This window comes from Enhydra lutris, unplaced genomic scaffold (assembly GCF_002288905.1).
Source record: "Enhydra lutris kenyoni isolate GAN:26980312 unplaced genomic scaffold, ASM228890v2 scaffoldscaffold9, whole genome shotgun sequence".
In the NCBI taxonomy this organism is placed as follows: domain Eukaryota; kingdom Metazoa; phylum Chordata; class Mammalia; order Carnivora; family Mustelidae; genus Enhydra; species Enhydra lutris.
The window spans coordinates 14,097,956-14,113,643 of NW_019154093.1; the positions used below are offsets into that span (position 1 = coordinate 14,097,956).

The 15,688-nt window shown below is 56.6% G+C and overlaps 2 protein-coding genes across 3 annotated transcripts in view; both read left to right on the top strand.

The window, feature by feature from the left end:
* LOC111142879 (ST3 beta-galactoside alpha-2,3-sialyltransferase 3) overlaps nucleotides 1–10,680 on the top strand; it is a 187,856-nt gene extending 177,176 nt beyond the window's left edge. The window contains exons 9-11 of one of the 2 annotated variants that reach the window (XM_022496273.1): nucleotides 3,975–4,121; nucleotides 4,318–4,464; nucleotides 9,631–10,150. In XM_022496273.1, coding sequence (XP_022351981.1) covers nucleotides 3,975–4,121; nucleotides 4,318–4,464; nucleotides 9,631–9,720 — 384 coding nt within the window. In that variant the 3' untranslated portion in view covers nucleotides 9,721–10,150. Of the gene's footprint in view, nucleotides 1–3,974; nucleotides 4,122–4,317; nucleotides 4,465–9,630 lie in introns of both variants that reach the window. The other variant, XM_022496272.1, reaches the window with a different exon arrangement.
* A 4,310-nt stretch (nucleotides 10,681–14,990) lies between these two features.
* LOC111142769 (artemin) overlaps nucleotides 14,991–15,688 on the top strand; it is a 1,430-nt gene continuing 732 nt past the window's right edge. Inside the window, exons 1-3 of the mRNA XM_022496064.1 lie at nucleotides 14,991–15,050; nucleotides 15,380–15,518; nucleotides 15,594–15,687. Of these exons, the coding sequence (XP_022351772.1) occupies nucleotides 14,991–15,050; nucleotides 15,380–15,518; nucleotides 15,594–15,687 (293 nt within the window). The remainder of the gene's footprint in view (nucleotides 15,051–15,379; nucleotides 15,519–15,593; nucleotide 15,688) is intronic.

The following is a 15,688-nucleotide window of genomic DNA, read 5'->3' on the forward strand; positions in this document are numbered from 1 at the left end:
TTTAGAGAGAAAGACTTCTTGCCTATCCCAGTAATTGTGACACTCAGTACCCTCAAACCAAAGTGGCCAGATCAGCTGCTTCTCCTCTCCACCGAAGCTTTGGCCGGAGTCTCACAGAGGATAGAGCTGATAAGCTCATTTCTGACGGTTTTACATAGTAGTCATATGGGACTTCAGAGAGGACACCTCAGGTCATGGAGAGAACCAGCTTCTGAAGCTGGATCCAGCCAGATTCTCCCCTTGCCTTTCTGAACCCCAGTCGCCTCCGTGAAATGGGATGTGGGGCGCCTGCCAGGCAACCCCTCCTCACTTCGGAGCTGGAGGGCAGAGGGGAGGGCTCATTCACCCTTAGCCCCAGGCCCCAGACTTCCGGAGGCAGGAACAGTAGTGACGACGGTCATTGGGGTGGCAGAACACCCATCTTGGCCTCATGACACTTGGGTGTCACACTTGGCCCAGCCGCCTCTGTGACCTTGATTGCGCATGTTGCTTCATCTTGGGGACTGTACCTGGGAAGTGGTGAAAGCAGAGGAGGTGGAAACGAGTCAGGTCTGTGGAAACCAGCCCGGAGACTTGCTCCCCACCACCTGGCCCCCCGCTGTGCCCTCCTGGTTCTCCTGAGCCACCCTGCTCTTCAGGTGGGGGTGAGGGGCAGGTATGGGCGGGAACCCCAGGTGCAGAACCGTTGGGGCCTGCCAGGTCCCGCAGAGGGGACAGAGGCCTGGCACAGGCTGGCACCTGCATTCCTTTCGGTCCACACCTGGCCCTCTCAGCGGGGGCTCCTCCCCAGGTCTGCATAAGATCTTGGCCACCTCCACCCTTCCCCTTCCTGCGGGGTCCTGTGGTCCCTGCCTTTGGGTCTGTGGGATTCCGAGATAGAATCAAAAGAAGCAGATACGCAGTAAGCCAGGGTGGGCTGGAGAGACAAAGAATCCAGTGCAGATTCCCGGGTTTCTGGCTTGGAAGGTGGGGTGGATAGTAGAAGTGAGAGAACTGATAGTAGAAGGGATAGAAGAACATACAGATAGTGGAAGAGGAGTCAGAGCAGATCTGGAGAAACCAGAAACCACGTTCACGTCTAGCAACAGCGGATTGGTTCAGTAAGTTATGAGACATCCTGGTGAGACCGGTTCTTAGAAAACAAACTTTTGATGTCTGTAACGATCAGTTATATAGCTGTATCATTTAGCCAAACCTCTGCTGTATACTTCTGGATTTTCCTCTGGTTTGAATTGTGCTTTTATAAATAACACCGAATAAGCAGCCTTTTTTATAAAGGTCTTCACCATTCCGATTACTGTTAAAAGAGAAAGGTTGCAGTCATCAGATACAAAAACAGCCTTCAGGCTTTTGGTCATATTGTCAGTTTCATTTTAGAAAGGCTCTACCAGTTTTACTCCTATAGCGGAGTGCAGGAGAATCCCGCCTGGGTGTGCTGACTGCCACAGTGCCAAGATACATACAGAGAGACACATGCACACACGTACACGTATTTTTATTTATTTATTTATTTATTTATTTTTAAGATTTTATTTATTTGACAGAGAGAGAGAGAGAGAGAGAGATCACATGTAGGCAGAGAGGCAGGCAGAGAGAGGAGAGGAAGCAGGCTCCCTGTGGAGCAGAGAGCCCTACGAGGGGCTCGATCCCAGGACCCTGGGATCATACCCGAGCCGAAGGCAGAGGCTTTAACCCACTGAGCCACCCAGGTGCCCCAACGTACACGTATTTTAGAGGATAACAAGGAACACCTTATTTCAATTTGCGTCTCATTGTCACTATTGGTTTTTTTATGCTTATTAACCTTGTGCTCTTTCCCTACTTTTATGGTGTCCTGTTAATTTTTTCATTAATTTTTAAAATATGTATTTCTTATTATCTGTGCAAAATGTTTCTCACTTTTTTGTTTCCCTCATAATTTGATTTATTCTATTTTTTAAAAAGATTTTTATTTATTTGACAGACACAGTGAGAGAGGAAACACAAGCAGGGGGGGCAGGAGAGGGAGAAGCAGGCTTCCCACGGAGCAGGGAGCCCCATGCAGGGCTCGATCCCAGGACCCTGGGATCCTGACCTGAGCTGAAGACAGACATTTAACGACTGAGCCACCCAGACACCCCACTTATTCTATTTTTGATACAGCAAAACCCTTAAAAATGTTTACAAAGTCAAAATCTGGGGTTTTTTGTTTTTTTAGTGTATTTCTGACATTGCATTAACATGTCAAAAGTTCAGTAATAAAATATACACCTCAATTTTCTTTTAGTTTTGCTTTTTTAGCATTTAGTAATTTCGTGTAGGGTATGAGGAGAGGAAGTAAAAGGATCTTTTTTCTAAAGAGCAGATTTTCAAATACCACTTGCTGAGAAAATGTTCTTGGGCCCACCAGCGGTGAAGCTTCCTTTTCCATAACCTTAGCTAAATGCATATAAATCTGTATATAGTTCTGCTTCCGGGCTCTCTTGGTTCATTGCTGTTTGTGTTGATTCTAAAACATCTATCAATGCCTTAATAGTTGCAAATTCGTAATATACTCTAATATCTAATATGTAAATTTGGGGGCTATTTTTGGTAAATTTCAAAAGTCCTATTGGGATTTTTCTTAGACTTCTGTGAAGCCCACATGAATCTGGGCAGACTTGGCATTGTGTTAATATTCAGCCTTCCCATCCAATAACATAGTTTGTCTCTCCAGTTTCTTTTTTTAAGTCATTTTTTTATGTCTCTCGATAAAGGATTATCGCTTTTTTAAAAGTATTATTTCAGGTCACATATCTTTAAGTCTGTCGCTCAGTAGTTGATATTTTTTGTTAGGATTGCAAATGGGATCTCCTTTATAGTATATCTGGTGACTGTTTCTGTTGGAGTTCATGTCCCATTACTAAATTATTCTGTCCATTCTAAGTTTAGTTGTTTTTCTTAGGTTTTCTAGGCAAATAACAAACACCCTGGGATACCAGGTTAGAGTCCATGGCTGGGTAATGCCTCCAGTTTGCAGGGTTGGTGCAATTCTCCCCAGCAGTAGTCGGAGCCCAGTGGGTGGAAAAGGTGGATGAATGGGTCGAGCCCAAGTTGAGGGGCTCCCGAGGCTGGGGCAATAGAAGGGCAAGGGGCAGGGGGCTGTGAGCTCTCCTGTGTGCTCCCTAGGGTGACCAACTTCAGGGACTAGACCAGGAAGGGCTCTTGGACTGTAAAGAAAGGTAGGGCTGGGGGCTGGAGGAAGGGAGAGGGTCAGGAGAGGATGTTGTGGCCCTGGAATGGATGCTGGGATGTCAAGTTTTGAGACCTGATGCCTTTCCTGTACGGGACTGGGCTCCCCGAGATCTCTACTTTGCAGTTAGAGACACTAAAGCTCTGAGAGCTTGTCACTTGCCTAAAGTCACCCACTGCTAATCAGTGGCATATTGTGTTCTGCTGTGCCTTACTAGCTCACGTTCTGTCCTTATTTTTCAGGTTCACTTTAGAACAGTTAACTGAAAGCAAGGAGAGACAGCAGAAGGGAAAGGAGGAGAGCCCAGCAGAGCAGCTAGGAGAGAGAGGGCAGGCTCCTCGTGGGCCCCTCAGCTGCAAAGGGGAGGGGACAGCTGGGCTGCTGGGTCCTCCTGCTGACCCAAGAATCCCCTCGAACCAGAACGGCACACCTCAGGGCCCCACCCAGAAGTGCCCCTGCCCTGCGATTCCCTCTATGTCCTCCCTCACACGTGGTGGCCCCACCATGTGCTCCCTGTCCCCCATCACCTACTCTTGTCTCTGTCACACATCCTGTGTCGTGACCCCCCACCCCTGACCGCAGCATACCAGCTTATCCCTCTACCAGGCTGTCTGTTCCCTGTGCCCCTGGTCCCCCAGTATATACATAATGTCTGCACCTTGTTTCTCGTTTGCCTGTACACACTTGGGGCCCTGCCCCCACACACACGGTCCCATGACGAGCTGTGTGCCCAACTCACGCCCACTTAATGCTGTGTCTGCAGAGTGCTTCTGATGGCTTCTGGAAATCTGTGGCCACGCGAGTGCCCAAGGAGCCCCCCGAGATTCGCATCCTCAACCCGTACTTCATCCAGGAGGCTGCCTTCACCCTCATCGGACTGCCCTTCAACAATGGCCTCATGGGCCGTGGGGTGAGACAGCAGGACCCTGGGGTTTGGCAGAGGGGAGCTGGGCCAGAGATGCCTCAGGAGGGGAAGACAGGGTGGCGGGGGGTGGGGGGCAGGGGCCCAGCCCTGGGGCCTGGAGCTCAGCTCTGGTGAGTGTGGTTAAGGGTCTCAGCCTGGCTCAGTAATCCAGCTGAATTCTGCCCTCCTCCGTCCCCTCCAGAACATTCCGACCCTTGGCAGCGTGGCGGTGACCATGGCACTACACGGCTGTGATGAGGTGGCAGTTGCAGGCTTTGGCTATGACATGAGCACCCCCAACGCACCCCTGCACTACTACGAGACCGTGCGCATGGCGGCCATCAAAGAGGTGCCGGGCTGGGTGGGGGGCGGTCCCTGAGCAGGGCTGAGGGAGGGATGCTCCCAGCACAAACGGACAGAGTGGGGTGAACCAGTGGCTGGTCCAGCTGCCCTAAGCCCTGCCTTTAGCTAAGTTGGATCACAGGCATCCATCCCTGCCTTTGGGTCTCTGGTCACTAAGCATCCTCTGTGCCCCTGAACCTAGCGCCCCCTTCCCTGCCCTTCTCTCCTCGAACTTTCCCTCCCTGGCACGCTCCCTGCCCTGGTCCTGCACCTGCCTCATCCTTGCTCTCCCCAACTGCCACATGCTAATCCTGGCACCAGCTCAGCACCATCTTCCCCCAGAAGACTTCGGTGCCCTCTCAGACCACCCAGAGACATTGCCTCTCCATGCCAGAACAGTCCCTGCACCCCTCTGCGTTCCCTGGGAAGGGACGCCCTGTAGCATGGATGCTCTTGATCACACAGAATGGCTTCCCAGGTGGTCCACATGTCCAGGTGCCTTCACGTTCAAGAAGCATTCCCGGTGTCCGGGCTGGCAGCCAGCCTCTTCTGACAGCATCTCTGCCTTCACATCCAGAGCCCATGTGAATCCCTCTCCCAGTCCCCTCACTGCCACCACCGGCCTTTCACGGATGCCAGCCCGTGACCTGCACATCTTGGGCCAGTGCTTTGAGCAGCTTCTCTGCTTCCACACGGGGGGCTGGGGTGGAGCGGGTGTTGGAGAACGCCTCCCTTCTGTGCAGACTCCTAGTCCTGTAAATGTAGTGCTTCCCATCTCAGCCAGCCCTCCCTCCTGCTCAGCACCTTTTCACATGCCCCCTCCAGCCCCGAGCCCTGGATTCCCTGAAGGCTCCCCCACCATCGCTGCGTCCAATGGGAGCACAGGCTACAGCGGGGACTCAGCAGCTCCTGTGGGCTCGTCCCCTCTGCCCTCCTCACTCCATCACAGCCCGACTTCCCCCTTCCCCTGCCATGACTCCCACAAAGGTCACCATGACTCAGCGCAAGGCTGCCAAATCCAGTGGACACGTGTAAGCCTCATCTCTCCTGACCTCTCAGAAATGCTTTTTAAGTTGACCACTCCTTCCTCTTTGAAACTTTTCCTGCTCAGACTTGCGAGTCCGTGATCTCGGGTGTTCCTCTCATTTCACTTGCCAGTCTCTCTCATTCTCTTCCTCAGCGTCCTTGATTTCAGTCCACCCCCAAAGAGTCAGCATTCACTAGGGCTCCATCCTGGACGGTCTTCTCACATTCCACGTTCTCCAGGAGCTTGACGTCCCCGCCTGTGGGTTAAGTTCCTTTCTGTAGGATCTCACATGTGTTGTTCACTCAGGCACCTTAAGCCATGAGAAGTTATTGCAGGAATTTAAGCGTGCCTTGGGAAACCCGGAACAGCCTTATGGTGGGACCCCCCTGTTGCCTGGAGTGGGATTCAGGAGTGGGGGGGGGGGGGCCACCGCGGGGCTAGGACAGCTCCAGATTGATGCCATCACCTTCAGTAGTGGTTCCAGGCCTGCCTCCTCATTGCCAGGACCCCGTTGGTCTTTCCCTCTGTGTCTCTTTGTGTATCTTCTTGCCTTTTTGGCCCTTGCCTGCACCCACTCAGAACCATTAACACAGCATTCACCTGTCTCCTGGCTTCTGTTCTGTGGTATCTTTGGCCTCTTACACAATGCTTTCATGCAAACTTGGTGTCCGGGTTCCAGGCAGAGGGTGGGAGGCTGTAGCCAGCTCCCGCAGGGCTTCTTGTGCCGCGGTGGAGTTTGGACATCACTCCACTGGCCGGGAGGAGCCACGGGAGGGTTTCAGGCTGCATGTAGTAGGTCACTAGCATGTAGTGCGTCACCTGCCAGCATGTAGTAGGTCACTCTGGCTGCAGCACGAAACAGAAGGCCGTGAGGCAGAGATCGAGCTAGCCGGGGGCCTGTCCCAGCAGTTTAGGCAAGACACGAAGACTCCGTCGACTCCAGAGTGGATGAGAAGACGGAGACAGAGACAGAAGTTTCGACCGGTAGGGCCTGGGTCTGCCCCAGTGCAGGAATGAGGGAGAAGGGCTGCACCTTCCCTGAAGCCCTCGGGGGAGCCTGTTCCCTTTCTTCTTGGGCATGCCAGATCTCAGTTTCCAGGCCAAACCGCCCCCCCACCCCACCCCCATCATCCTCTGAAACCGGCCGCCTTGATGCTCACGGCATTGGCTGCACCTGCTCCATGCAGGGTGCTGGGGACCTCAAGTTAGGAGATCCCATGGCCTGGGCGTAGAACCTGGCTCTGTACCTTTCTTTCCTTCCCAGTAAGGGGGTAATGATAGCACCTATTCCCTAGGTTTGGGGAAGATTAAACCCAATAATGTGTTTAGAAAAAAAGGCCTGGCACCCAGTAAGCATTCATACTGTTAGTTGTTATTATTAACGTTTTATCTGTACTTGTTACTGTTAACCTCCCAATATCCTGGTTGGGGATTCACTGGAAATGCTGGTGCCTGTGTTTGGGGTCCCCACTGTCCACCTTGAGTGTCTGCAGGAAGCACTTGAATCGTCCAGCTCCCTGGCCCGAGCACTGTTCCCCTCTGCTCGGCCCATGGGCCCATTCTCCAGGCCCAGCAGGAAGGGGCGGGCAGCCGAGGTTCCGTGCTGGGGGATCTACAAGGAACGTCAGAGGAGTTTGGAGAGGGGACAGAACAAAAGAAGGAAGGAGTTAGGAAGGTGAAGGGTTGTGGAGACCAAGGGAGCAGCGCGCAGGGACTGTCCACCACATCTGGCGCTGTCGAGAAGTCTAGTGAGAGGAGCACTGGGAAGCGGCCAGGGGCTGCACCAGTGAGGTGGCCCCGTGTACGGTGGGGAGAGCAGCCTCGAAGGCCAGTGGCTGAGCAGGGAGTAAAGGCAGTGCACAGAGGCAGGCATGGTGCCCAGTACGTGCTCCCAGGAAGCAGGGAGGAGGAGGTGGAGGATGGAGCAGCAGCTCGCTCAGGGCTGATGTGGGCTCACAGGACTGTGCGAGTTGTGTGAGTTGGGAGCACAGCTGCCTGTTGAGGTCCATGGCCGGCAGGGAGGGGAGCGATTGCCCAGGGAGAGGGAGAGCACAGAGCACCAGCGGTCGGCACAGCCCCAGGGTTTAATGACTGGGTGAGGGGCGAGGAACCAGAGATGGAGGAAGGAAAAGAACTGTCAGAAGGACAGCTGCATCCAGAATCAGGGGTCCTGCTGAGGCTGGGGACCCAGGACTGCCAGAATTCGGCCCCAGCCCATGGACAGTGTAGACAACACAGTATAGACAGCTCTGGTAAGCCCCTGTGCCGTCCGCGTGGAAGGGAGAATGAGGTGGCTTTGCCTGGCCTAAGAGAGCTACAGCCCAGGGCCATTCGTTGTGTTTCCTGTTTTATTATGGACACTGTCAAACATATTCATCAATGTAGACAGTAATATAATGAGCGCTCATGCATCTATCACTGACCTCCCTCAATTATCAGTGCCTGGCCAGTGTTCACCTGTCCTTCCTTTCGTGCACCCCTCCCCACTGATTATTTGGAAACAAGTCTCAGATATCATATCATTCTGACCATAAATATTTCAGTAACTTTCTCTAAAAGATAGGCACTTTTAAAAAATTATCATGATACTATTATCAAACCTAAAAAAACTTTTTTAACAGTTTCTTAGTATCATAAAAAATGTCTAGTCTTGGGGTGCCTGGCTGGCTCAGTCAGAAAAGCATGCAACTCTTGGTCTCAGGTTCATGAGTGCCAGCCCGACAATGGGTGTAGAGATGAATAAAAATAAGTAAACAAGCTTTTTAAAAAAAATCCAGTCTTCCCATGAGCTTTCAACCGTCAGTGACTCCTGGTGGGTGTTCTTGAAACAAACCCATCAGTGATTGCTTCTTCCTGGGGGTGATAGAGGGGAGGTGTAAGGAAAGACTGGTCTAAGTGTACACATTTGTTCGGATCCTGGCCCTGCCATTCCTCCAGGCCTCTGTGTTCTTACCCTCAAAATCTAATTTCATTCAGCACATCTTTATTGAGCACCTACTGTGTGCTGAATAGTCCCTGCCTTCAAAGAGAGACAGTGTGCCGAATGAGTGACTCTTCGAGGGATGAGGGCAGATCACGCTGGGGGTCTGCAGCAGGAAGGGACAGGTCACAGATGGCATAGTGTTGTGACAGGAGCCTCAGGGGAGCCAGAGGTTTTAGAGAGTTTGGAGGGGCAGTGGTGTAGATGCAGCGATTGAGAGAGGCAGACCCTGCAGACCTTCCAGGCACCGTGGAATGTGGAGTAGAGAGAAGAAACAGTCACCATTTGAGATGTGTCTGGGGGACACTGTCCTTAGGAGCAGCCAGGTTCATGGTTAGCCCAAGAAGTCGAAGGGCATAGTCAGAGGATACAGGGAATTTGGCCTGCGTTTCCGATCAAAAAGATTTGGCAAGCTGGAGAAGGTGGACTGGATGAGACTAGGGCCAGGACAGAGCCCTGGGTCCTTAGCCCCAGCCAGCAGTGCCCGTGAACACCACGGTCAGGCACCCGCAGTGCGGTCAGGTGCATACAAACTCCGAAGAGGCTATCTGCTTTCCCTGAGCCAGTCAGTCTGTCCTTTTTCATTCTTTGAGGGACTTCCCACCAGAGCCTCCTGGTACAAGTACCAGGGACAGGAGAGAGACTGAGCCCAAGTGCAGTCTTCGCCCAGGAAAGGCCCAGAAGGTGGCATCTTCCCTGTAATTTCCACATTCACAGAAAGGTGAGCCTCTTGTCCTCAGCCCCCCACCCGCACCCCCCGGCTCCTCTGATCTGGGAGGCAGGATTTCATCAGCCTGGAGACCGCGTTGCATCAGGCCAGAGGATGACTAAGTGACCCCACGCAGTCCTCCTTCCGGCAGGGCACAGCCCCCAGGTCTGGGCCAGCTCTCCCTGACTCACATGGTCTACCCTCAGGGTGCCTAGGAGCTAGGTGCTCTGGATGCACAGCTAGACAAGGAGGTAACGTCTGTTGAACAGAGTGTGTGAAGGCCCCTGTCTTCGGAGTCTTGGAAGGAGAGGAGAGGCAGAGTTCTCGTAGGGCGAGGAAAGGGGTTCTGGGAAGGGAGGACGATGAGCAGATTTCCCAGTCACAGAGCACTGGGAGAGTGTTGGGCAGAGGAGAGCACCGAGCTCCACTCATCCCTTCCCTGTGCCTTGCCTTCCAGTCCTGGACGCACAATATCCAGCGAGAGAAAGAGTTTCTGCGGAAGCTGGTGAAAGCACGTGTCATCACTGACCTAACCAGCGGCATCTGACGTGGGCCCAGCACATGGTCACGGAGGTCCTGGCACCGCCAAGAGGAAGCAGCAGCCACCACCACCTGCCCACCCCATTGGCCTCAGTCTGGCTCTGCCTAAAAGGTGCAGGAGTCTTCAGACTCAGAGAAGGACAGTGCCAAGTGGCCCCAGGGGTGGCGAGGCCTTGGCAGGGCAGCCAGAGCTGTGTCTGCCCAGAGGCCAGCCTCAGAGACCAGCACTTAGCCTCATTCTCAGCCTGGGTCCTTGAAGCCAGAGGGCCGGAAGGCCACCGGCCATGCCCAGCAGGCCCAGCATGCAGGAGGTGGACATCAGGCAGCAAGGCTGCTGCTGGAATCATTTCTCCAATCAGTGTTTGGTGTATTATCATTTTGTGAATTTGGGTGGGGGGGGAGGGGCGGGATAATTTATTTTTAAATAAGGTTGGAGATGTCAAGTTGGGTCCACTTGCCATGCAGAAAGAGGCCCACCAGGGGGCCCGCCGGGCAGTGGTACCAGCAGGCTCCCTGGAGAGTGGGGGGGCGGTGCCACGACTAGCCCGTGCCCTGCTTGGGGCTTGGCGGAGGTGGGCAGGATCTCATGCCAGCCCCCTCCTGCTCCTGACACTGTTTGGCCCTTCTTGAGGAGAAGATGGGGTATTCCCATTCACCAGCCCCTAACTACCCCACAGGGAAACCTGGAGCCATCATTTAAGCCAACAAGACAGACCCTGGCTTAAGCAGAGAGAACTTGAAAGCTCAGGAGGCGAGGCCTGGCCGAGCCTGATGGAAATGCCCCCCGCCCCCCAGCTGATCCATAGGACGGTGCCCCACAGCCTGGACTGACCAACTCGGCAGCTGTTCTGGATTTCAGCAATGAGACTGTCAGGTCCTTGGGTTCTGCCTTTAGCCTGGACTGGAGGGAAATGAGGCTCAAGGACCTTGTCCAGGCTGTGGCAGCCATCCTGGAAGCAATAAAGCTCTTCCCTGAATCTGGCCTCCTCTGCTTTCTGTGATGCTCCCAAAAGAAGCAGGACCCTGGGGCCTCGGCAACGACATGAAAGCCAAGGGCCATCTCTCTAGCCCACAGATTCCTGGGCCCCTTCCTCTTCTCCTTCTGAAGCCTCTCCCATCCCTCACAGTCCCGCACCCTCTTCACCTTAGAGGCCGACCACAAGTAGGAGGGCATGCCCCAGGGTCTGCCCTACCCCGAAGGAGCCAGAGGGCAGGGGGCTGAAGTCCACAGGGCCACAGCGCCCCAGAGCCCCAGTTACACAGGGACAGAGATTCCTGCAAGCTCAGGACAACGATGGGCTGAGCCCCGACACAGAGAGGCTCATTGACCACACTTGCTCCTGGCTCCCAGGGCTGAACTCCAGAGGGAATAGGCCCCATCCCCACCCAGAACACAAAGGCACACCCCTCCCCGCAACCCCTCTCCACCCACACAGAACAGGAAGGCAGAGCCCAGCTCTAGGCACCCCCAGGTGAACCTGGGAAAGGACACCCCCCACCCCGACCCCGAGAGACCTAGAATCGGATGGCTCCCCTCCCAGTGTCCCCAGGCAGGCCTGAGATCAGGGCAAGCCACACCCACATCTGAGGCAAGGAGTGCACTTCCTGCCAGAGCTGCCACTGTGGCAGTAGGTGAGGCTGGCCGGCTCCCTTGCCTCTCGCCTGCCATCCCAAGGGCCACCAGCGTCCCATATGCCCCCTTAACTGCTGCGGTTGGTTCTCGGGCAGAAGCCGCCTCTGCTGGGGGGAAAGCCAGGCCCTGACAGAAGGACAGGTACACCCAGAACTCCCTTGGGATGCTGCTGGAAACGGCACCATTCCAATGAGTTCCCGCATTCTACGGGAAGGCGCCCCCTGGAGTTGTACCGGGCCTAGGTGGCGGCCTACAAGAGGCAGCCATGACTGATTGAGCCCCAGGTTGCAGGAAGCAACAAAGGGAGGAGCTATTCCCTGCTTGGTCCCCTGTCCCTCAGGGGTCCTGTCAGGCCCGCAGACAGGCCCTGCCCCCCCAGCCCCAGCAGCTCTCTGTGCTCTTGGCTTCCCCTGCACGGGACCTGCTGTCACAAAGCTATGGTTCTCGGCCCTGGCCATACACCAGGCCAACCCGTGCAAACTGGAAAACCTGCACATGCCCACCCCAAGATTCTGATTCAGGTCTGGGGTGGGGCCCAGATGTGGGTGGTTTTTAAAGGTCCACAGGTGATTCTGATGCATAGACAAGGCCTAGCTGGTCCGCACACGTCCCCTGAGCACTTTCCTCCCCACCCACGGCTCCCAGTTGTCGGCTGGTCGGTAATTCCCCAATTGTCCTCTTCAGCCCAGCTCTCTCCGCTTTGCTCCAGGCTACACAGTCGGCTACTTCCTGAACATGGTCACTAAGGTAATCCACAGGTCCTTCCAAAGCCACACGTCAAACACCCAACTCCGGAGCTCCTGTCTCCAACCCATCCTCCTCAAGGGAGCCCTGCTGCCAGCATGCACCTCTCCACCTGGTCACCCGGGCCAGAAGCGCATCTTTGTCTGTCTTACCTCTTCATCCCATCCAATCAGGCACCGGCTGAATCCAAGAAGCTGTGGTCTGAAAAGCCTTGTGGCCCTCTGCCCCCCAACCCCGAGTCTCTGCCTCAGTCTCCTCTCTCCCCAGCAGCCTCCCTACGTCTCCCACCACCACCACCCCAACCAGCCAGTCACTGCAGCACATGTCTGGTCGCACCAGTCTCCTGCCTGCCACCTTCAGTGGTCCCCAGTCCACTGGTATAAAGTCCAGACTCCCCAGTATGACACACAGGATCTGGCCTTTCCTTACCTCTATCCATGTTACTCAACCTCCACCTCACCTGCTAAATTGCTGTAATTAGGCACCTGAAACACTACCCTCCAGCTCCTACCTCAAAGCTTCCGTGCATGCGTCTCTCCTCTGTGACCCTCCCCTCTGCCGCCGGGGCTCCCGCTCCTACCAGCGCGGCCCCAGGGAGCGCAGCGTTTGCCTGGCGGGCGGCAGGGAGGCTGGAGCAGGGTCAGGCCTCCGGAGCCCCAGCGCCCCACTTCACCAATCCAACAAGTCCATGGTTCTGCGGAGAGAAGAAGCTTGCGGTGGGCCAGGGATCGGAGAGCAGCCACGGTGGCTTAGCCAGCTGGGACCCCGGAGCCCACGCCAATCTCAGGGCCCCACAGCAGAGGCAGCGACCGGTCTGTCTCCTCCCTGCCCGCCCTCCGCCCAGCCTCCCAACTCCCTACTTTGCGTGCCTACAAACTCTGAACTCCCAGTTCCCGTGCCTCTCCACCGCCCGGGTTCTCCACTCTGCATCCCCAGGGTCCCTTCCCAGCGTCTCCTCCCCCAGCCCAGCTTGGGGGACCTAGCGTATCCCGGGGGGACCGGATCCCAGCAGGTGGAGCGGCCAGGTGAGCCCTGAAAGGTGGGGCTGGGCGGGGGCGCTCTGGGCCCCACCCCGGGATCCGGTGACGCCGGGGCTGGAATTTGACACCGGATGGCGGCGGGCATGAGGCTGCTAAGGGATGGAGTTGGGCTCGGCCCCCAGACACGGCCCACGGGCTCTGCCAGCAGCAGGTCCCTCGGGCCCCAGCCCTCACTGCGTCCCGGACCCAGAACCCTGCACCGCGGTAAGCCGACCTGTTGGCCCACCCTTGTTCCAGCCCTGGGGCTAGGGGGAGCGGGCAGGAGAGTTCCCCTCCACTCCTCTCTCACAGCCTCCCTCTCCTGGGCCAGAGGCATAGCTCTCCGCCCCTCCCGGCCCCCTCAGTCCCCCTGTCGCTGGTCGGACTGCGCTAGCTCGCCGTAATGTGAGGCTCCCGCTGCCGCTACAGGGCGCAGACTGGATGCCAAGGCCACGCTTTTGGCTGAAAGGGGCGCTGCCAGGTGCACAGCCCTGGGCATGAGCCTTTTAAGCTGCGGAGGAAAGCTCAGCACTGGTCCCAGGAAAGGTGCCTAGAAGACCACAGAGGAGGACCCCTGTGGTGAGTATCTGGCTGGCAAGTGGGGAAGCAAGGATTGGAGGACCAAGTGGCCCCCAGACCGCTAGGAGGGAGACGGCCTGACCTGCCCTCAAAAGACCAGCTCCTGAGCTCCCCCTAGCGCAGGGGGTCACTGAGGCTGCCTGGCCGTGGCTTGCACTCCATCAATGAGAAGTCACTAGCCTGGTCCCTCGAGGCCGGATTCAAGTAGGAGCACACCAGGGAGGCCTGCCTGGGGAGATCTGGTCCACAGGTATGCAGGCGTCCTGTGTGCTGTGGGGTGGGACCCAAGGGCAGACCAGCTAGTGAGGGCTCTAGGGCCCCAGAGGGGTGTTTGGGAATGCCAGCCAGGGTGGGTTCACCAAAGTCTTGGTGGGGCTCAGAAAGGCTGGCTGGGCTCAGGAAGCATGGCTCATGGGGGAAACTTAGAGGAGCAGGGCCAGGCTACCAGACCCACAGGAAGCTGGAGGGGGACAGACCTGGACCAGCTCTCAAAGACCAGGTTGAAGTGGAGGCCTGGTTGGCCCTCCTGGGAGTTGCTCAGGCATGAGTCTATCTGAGCACGGCCAAAAGCCCACCCCCGGCTTTGAGTCTGCAGGCTTGGCAATGCTGCCCCCTGGTGGCCACAGGGAGCCATGCCCAGGCCCCATGTTCGAGGGGCCATCAGCCCCCATCATCCGCTGGCTCATCTGTGGGGAGAAGAGAGAACTCTGGCGGCTCTGGGTCCAGACAGAGATCACAGAGGAGCAAGGAGCAGCAGCGCTGGGTGGGCAACACGGGCTGACGCTGGGGCATCGCCGACATCAGATAGGTCAACAGCAAACACCCTGAATCCTCTCTAGTCCACATCCTCCTCTGTGCCATGGAGACAAAGGTCTCTGTGGGACCCAGAGTGTCCAGCTACTTCCTTCTCCAGCTGCTCCTGGCAGCTCCAGCCCCGCAGCACAGAGCAGTGAGGTCCTGGGGCAAGAGACCCTGGGATGTGAAGCAGTCGCCGAGCTTCCCTGGGTCTTACTTGTGCAGGTGGAAAATGAGGATTATGCCAGCTACCTCATGGAGTTGTGAGGACTGAAAGAGGGAACAGGTGCAAAGTTCCAACACAAAGTTAGGTTCTCAATGCAGTTACTTCTCCTCCCGGGTTGAGTCCAGCCATCCAAGTCCCTTGTACTTCGTCTGGAAACACGGAAGAGGAGGGATAACCTACCCAGAGGATAACTCATCTCTCATTGTCCCAGGATGCCTCAAGAGGAGGAGAGGGGTGGGGACATGTCAGCTAGGGCTGATGGGCGCACCTGGTATTGACAGATGGAGCCCGGATGTGGAAGCCCTTCTGTGCTGCCCCACTGGCCCCCGCCTAGGCGGCAGGTGAGTGGTTCTCCCAGTGACTGCCACCTGGAATTGAGGGAAGGTGGTTTGAGTGGGGAGGCAGCGTAGGGCTTGGCCTGGGCTGGCGACAGAAGAGGTAGAAGGAAGGGTCAAGGAGGGACCAGAAGTAAGGAGGAACGTCAATGATCTGTCCCCTCAGCTCCCTGAGGCAGCAGACCCACTATCCTCCAACCTAAACCCTTGGGGAGCTCCCCCCACCCAACTAAGCGCCCATCCTCTCTCTGAACCCCGCTGCCCCAGTCCCTTCGCGACCTCCCTCCACCCCAGCCGACATTCCTCCCTGAGGCTCCACTGCTGTCTCTGCGCAGCCGGCCCTGTGGCCAACCCTGGCCGCTCTGGCCCTGCTGAGCAGCGTCGCCGAGGCCTCCCTGGGCCCCGCGCCCCGCAGTCCCGCCCCACGCCTCGGCCCCGCTCCGGCCCCGGCGCCCCCCACCGGCCACCTGCCCGGTAGGTGAGAGGGCGAGGGGGCGGGGCGGGACGGGGCTGGCCCGGGACCCGGTGAGTGACTCCGTCTCCTTGCAGGGGGCCGCGCGGCCCGCACGTGCGGCGGAAGAGCCCGGCGGCCGTCGCCCCAGCCGCCCCGGCCCGCGCCCCTGCCGCCCGCGCCCTCGCCGGCG